The sequence below is a fragment of the Pyxicephalus adspersus genome, chromosome Z, assembly GCF_032062135.1.
Source record: "Pyxicephalus adspersus chromosome Z, UCB_Pads_2.0, whole genome shotgun sequence".
In the NCBI taxonomy this organism is placed as follows: Eukaryota; Metazoa; Chordata; class Amphibia; order Anura; family Pyxicephalidae; genus Pyxicephalus; species Pyxicephalus adspersus.
In genome coordinates, this window is record NC_092871.1 from 4,916,807 (window position 1) to 4,922,806 (window position 6,000).

The 6,000-nt window shown below is 39.3% G+C and overlaps 1 protein-coding gene across 7 annotated transcripts in view; it reads left to right on the plus strand.

Annotated features, from left to right (window-relative positions):
- Positions 1-6,000, plus strand: part of PCDH19 (protocadherin 19) — a 129,013-nt gene that overhangs the window by 79,150 nt on the left and 43,863 nt on the right. For 5 of the 7 annotated variants that reach the window (XM_072430130.1, XM_072430134.1, XM_072430132.1 and 2 more), the window contains one exon: positions 3,195-3,367. In XM_072430130.1, coding sequence (XP_072286231.1) covers positions 3,195-3,367 — 173 coding nt within the window. The remainder of the gene's footprint in view (positions 1-3,194; positions 3,368-6,000) is intronic. The other 2 variants (XM_072430131.1, XM_072430133.1) reach the window with 1 other exon arrangement.

A 6,000-nucleotide genomic window follows, 5' to 3' on the forward strand; every position in this document is an offset into this window, starting at 1 on the left:
AAGAAAAATGGCATGTGTGCAACTACCAGTCACAGCATACATACTCTAGCACCGCATAAGTTGTATTTCTGTTTCATCCATCTTTTGATACTTTTTCTACTCTCTCTTTTTCTCTTTTCTGCATCTTCTTCTTAATTGTTTCCCCCCTCTCTTCCTTCTTTCTCCTATTTTCTCCTATTCTTCTTTCCGCTTTTTTAGTTTTTTTCTATGTTTCTTTTCCCTTTCCTTTTCTTTTCTTTCCTTTCCTTTCCCTTTCTTGTCTTTCCTTTACTTTACTTTCCTTTTTTTCCTTTCCTTTTCCTTTCCTCTTCTGTCCTTTCCTTTTTCTTTCCTTTCCTTTTCTTTTCTTTCCTCTCCTTTTCGTTTCATTTCTTTCCCTTCCTTTTCTTTCCTTCCTTTCCTTTCTTTTTCCTATTCTTTCTCTTTCCTTTTCTTTCCTTTCCATTTCCTTTTCTTTTCTTTCCTCTCCTTTTCGTTTCATTTCTTTCCCTTCCTTTTCTTTCCTTCCTTTCCTTTCCTTTCCTTTCCTTTCCTTTCCTTTCTTTTTCCTATTCTTTCTCTTTCCTTTTCTTTCCTTTCCATTTCCTTTTCTTTTCTTTGCTTTCCTTTCCACTCTTTTTCCTTTCCATTCTTTTTTTCATTTGCATTCCCTTTTCCCCTCCTCTTCCTTTCCCCTACTTTTTCCTTTTCCTTCCCATTCTTTACTTTCCTTTCTATTTAATTACATTTCATTTTTTATTTCCCTTTCCCATTCTTTCCCTTTCAATTCCTTTTTCCTTTCTTTTCTATTTCCTTATTCTTGTTCCTTTCTCGTTCCTTTTCCATTTCTTTTCAATTTCCTTTTTCCTTTTCTTGTCTTTGTTCTTTCCTCTCCCTTCCCCTCTTTCTGGTTCATTCTTCTCCTTTGATTCACACACCTCATACATTGATGGTCCAAGTGCATGTGTTATTCCCTAGGATCAGCAGACCACAGAATGCGGTGGCCCTGTATACAGACATTCATATACCCCTCCTATATACTTACATACAAGAACTCTGAAAATCACCCCTCCCTCTGCAATGCTTCTTTAACTCGCTGACATCCAAAGCCTGTTTCTTGCAAAATAAAAACCTCTCTTTGTACCTAACAGAAGGCAACCCAAAGGCAATTTCAGAAGCAGTTAGACTTACAGTTATACAGGGTCATAATATCTTTGTCTACCTAACAAATGTGTATAATGCCAAGTTTAGTTTGGTTTGGCAAATAGTTCTCTTTAACAGCTGATTAGGTTTGAACCAGAAATACAAGGGTGGACTTCATTCATTGGGAATCCTCTCTATAGTAAATACATTTTATGCATGCAATCACTGTGCAGTCGTGATTTTTTTTCTGTCTTGTGATGTGACATATACAGATACCAAAAAAATATATAAATATTTATTAGGTGAGTCTTTCACTTGGACAGTAGTCATCATTTCTGGGTGATCATTTAAGAATTATCATTGAAGTATTAGCAATATCACTTTTGGCTAGGGTACTCTCGGGAAATCCAAAGGAGAATTCAAGTATTCAAGACAATAAAGTGATTTATGACCAGCATTTCAATAGGTGGCCTTGATAAAAGTGACCTGGGACCCACCAAAGCTGTGATCACAAAATAAAAAAAAATCTATTTCCTTTGGAATACATCTCCATGTCTTTGGAATTCCAGAGTTTCCTATGTACTGTATATATTTATCATATGTTATGCTAAGACAGCTGCTATAATTACATCTGACAGCTACAATGCTTACAATATATGGGAGATGCACACCCCTCCATGCATGCTCCTTGACATATGTTCCTCCATATTGGAGCTGTGGAGCTGTCCTTGTTATGTGAACATCAGCTGCATATCTCTCCAGTTCAGTGCTGCAAAAATCACTTTCCGCCAGTCTGTTCCCGGGGATCTGGCGAAGATGATACGTCCAGTCTATTAATACAATGCATTGTGATTTCATTATCCGGCTGTAGAATTTGTTGCCGTTTTGACATTCCAGTTTATTATCAATATTAATGTCAAGCTTTGTATTAGCCTTCAACACTTACATCGATACTGCACAATAATAAGATTGCATAATGCTGGATAATTCACTTACTCATCCACATAATGCTTTCCCCGGTGTCAGGTTTAACACCAAACACCGCTGTGCAACAAAACAAAGATTGGGAGGAAAAGCTTCTCGGCACTTTATGGGCTGCCTGTTGTGATATGGCGAATAGATGGATGGAAAGATAGATGGATACATTCAGTTTTTTTCAGCTACATCATTGAGATTTCCTGCTTCTACCAATATGCAAGCAGTAAAGGCTTGCACACATTATGGCTTCCAGATATTAGAAAAATAATAGACGTCCTATAGGAGCTGTTAAATGTCCCAAAAGATTTGTAACATAATGTCAATCTTCTTGTAATCCCCCATCACTGTCATTTGATATAGCTGATTAGTCAATGAAAAGCAAAAATGTTCCAAAGACACCATTCTGCTCAGGGTCCTCTCCGTCTACTACTACTGACATCATATAGGTGTAGCCTGGGGCACATTTGGTGTCTAGGGGCCCAGCTACAATCTTATGGTAAACCAGGTTTATGGCACAATTAGTTGTAGCTGTGATTTCAGAAGGAAGAATGCATTTGTGGGCTGTTGGTGTCCAATGGGGAGATCCATGCTGGTATAAGCAATGAAAAAGGGAGGCTTCTTGTATGCCTACTTTACTGAGGCTAATCAAAAAGAATTGAGGGCCAAAGCTGGTGCCCAGGCTGGGGCCCTATTCTTCCCCAATCTGTTTCATATTTACCACTCAAGTAAATCCAACTAGAGACAAATCCATCAATCCAAATCCAATTCCACCTTTCTGCCTTTGGCAGCTGATTATAAAGATTACAGAATTGGCCAAAGTTATTTAAGATTTTGGTAGAAATATATTAGAACGGAAAATTGTTTCACTCTATTATTTTTCTACAATTTGTCTTTAAGGATACAAACTGTTTCTCGGTGAAAAGAAGAATTTAGATTTTTTTTTTCCAGGTTTACAGCTGTAGCTCCTACTGGGAGATGTCATCCCTCTGGGCGCTTTAGCCCAGGGGGTGAACCATTACCCGCTACAGTCAGGAAACATTTTACGTGATGAAAGTTGACCTGACACTAATTTATTGTTTTTTTCTTCAACCCAGCAGTTCCACCTTCAAGGACTTAGAGGGAAACAGTCTCAAGGACAGCGGGCACGAGGAGAGTGACCAGACCGACAGCGAACATGACGTCCAGCGGGGCTTGTACTGTGACACCGCTGTCAACGACGTGCTCAACACCAGCGCCAACTCAGTGGGGACGCAACAGACCGAGCAAGGTAGGGAAGCCAATGTGTCATTTAACAGGAAATGCAGCTACTGTTAAAGTGATGAGACAATGACAGGCAGAGGATTTTAAATAGGACTCACTATTTTTTTTTTTCTTACTGTGGCTGAACTGTGTAGGCAATTTGAAGTTTTCAGTAAGCCCAGAGCCGGATTTCTATGACCTGAGCTTGCAGTCACACAACCTTCGGCTACTCTTTGACGAGATTTATCTCTTATATGTCAAACTTTTATTTTATAACTGGCCTTCATGTTGTGAAGGTTTGCAAATAAGCTTATATGGGCCTTTGTCTTGGCCTACCATAGGCATAAACTTACTATACCCAGAGGTATGTTCGGCTCAATTTGCCCCAAGGATTTGAATAAAGATGCAATTTTCATATTTGTTTTTTTATTTCTTCCTTTTTTTTATTCTCTTTTTTATTTATTTATTGTGATGTTAACTTAATTGCATATATAAATTTAATGGATAAAGAGTTGCAGCCTTCCTGCCAATGGTGTGCAATATTTATGCAACTATTTACCATCTGCAGGTGGCTGCAATGGTTTCTAAATCCCTAGTTTTCCAGGGCAGAATATAAATGCCCCTTCTCTAGGCCAGCTGCATCTCCTACCACAGTTGGCTTGTTTTTTGCCAACAAGAATAAAACATACCATAATAAAACGCCTTGGAATTGAGAAGTTATGGGAGGCAATTTGCTCATTCTACCAGTATACACAAATCGAAGTAAGAGGAGATTTTCCAAATTAAGGGAAATCTGGTCTTATAGAGTCTTCACCCAAACTCATTATCCCATTGGAAAAATTTCCACCACTATTGGGGCTCATTCACACCAGCAACATTGCCTATCTCAGTCCCAATGCAAGGCTTTAAAGCATCGGTTCAGTATTGCATTGGTGTGCTCTGGAAAAGCAGACACTTTTTATTTTTGCACGGTGCTTTCCAAAATGCCATAGTACACCCCAATATGGTCCATTAAAATAGAGTGGACCCAGCAAAGGTGTACTTTCCCATTTCATGTTAAAAAATTTAGCAATAAATACTATGAATAATGTATTCCTTCTGGGTTTGGGGGTGATCCCCCCTTTCCCCAAAAAATTAAATGTTTTAACAAAGTATTGCAGCACTTGAACCTATCATCGTACTTAACACAATACTCACTGCATGAATCCAGCCTAAATGTGCTAATTTCATTTTCCATCTCCGTGGCAAAAGTCACCAAGATAAATAGGATGGATGAGACTTCCCATAAGGAACACAATGATAAATACCCGACAGGGCTTCTTGTTGACCCTTCAGCAGCCTAAACATTCTTTGTTAATAAATTGATATCACTTTGCTTTATAAGATTGTTGCATATTCAAGGAAAACACAATAAATGGAAATCATTTTGCAAAAAAACAAAATCTTCAACATGCAGCAATTCAATAGTCTTTGAAAACAATTACACTGAGACTCCATGTAAAGAGATTGTACAAGGGGATGGAACAATGATATAGGAACATCATTTATGTGATGTAAATTATCGGGTCGGCTGTATCCCTTACAGTTAATGAAGTCATTACTTTGGCATTTGCCATCTGTGTGTTACAGAATACGGGCTCTTTAGGGCGTGGAACAGATGGACACCAGTAACTATAGACTATACTAAGAATTGATTTGTTTGTTAAATCTACTTCCCATCAGAGGGAAATTTACCAGAAGGACAAAAAAGGTCTTTGCTTGTCTGGTTTGGTTTCCAAATGACAAACAGGAGGGATGTAGAGAGGGATTTGGATTGTTCTTTATGATGTCAGCTCTCCAGATCCCGTTCAGTAGGGGGAAGATTCTGGGAACGGAAAAGCTTGACGTAACGGCCTTGTTTAAGGGATGGATTACATCTGTCACAATGCGGACGAGGAAAAGCTTTTGTGGCCTTGTTACAAAGTTTTGGCTTGAGAAAGAAGAAACAAGCTTTTAGTAGTGGAATTTTATAGTGTTTTTTGCATCTTTTGGACCTAAACACCCAACTCAGCTTTCAGTTATATTGCACTCAATGCATTCCAGGTGCAGCAAACAGAGTGTGCAAAGACTTACAATTGGTTTTACAATTGAGTGCAGCCACAGTCTAAAATAGAAAAGCCTGAACTCTGCCAGAATGCTGCAGAAATGGACCCTTAGCCATGCCTGCAAACAGCAGTCACCCTGCAGAGGTTTCACATGTCCTCTTGGTGACTCAAAGTCATTTGAGGAGAGGAAAAGCTTTGAAGAGCTCTTTGGTTTATGGACTCGCAAATAATAATAACCGATCTACCTCCTCCACCCTGGTGGAAAGAGCTTGCATTCACTTAGTAGGTAAGCACTTGGCACTTGCTTCTATGTATGGGTAAAGGGGCAGAGAGGCCACTGGTTTGCCATTCCATAGTCCCCTTGGTGAGTCAAAGACAATTTGCTGGGAGTGAAAGTTTTGCTAATTGGAGAGCTCTTTGGCTGGAGTGGCTATGAATTGGCAAGCTAATAGCCAACCCACCCACCTCAAGCCAAGAGATTCCTGGTGGCAAGAGCTTGCATTCATTCAGTAGATAAGCACTTGGCACTTGGTACTAAGCATGGGTAAAGGGGCAGAGAAGTCACCGGCTTGCCTTT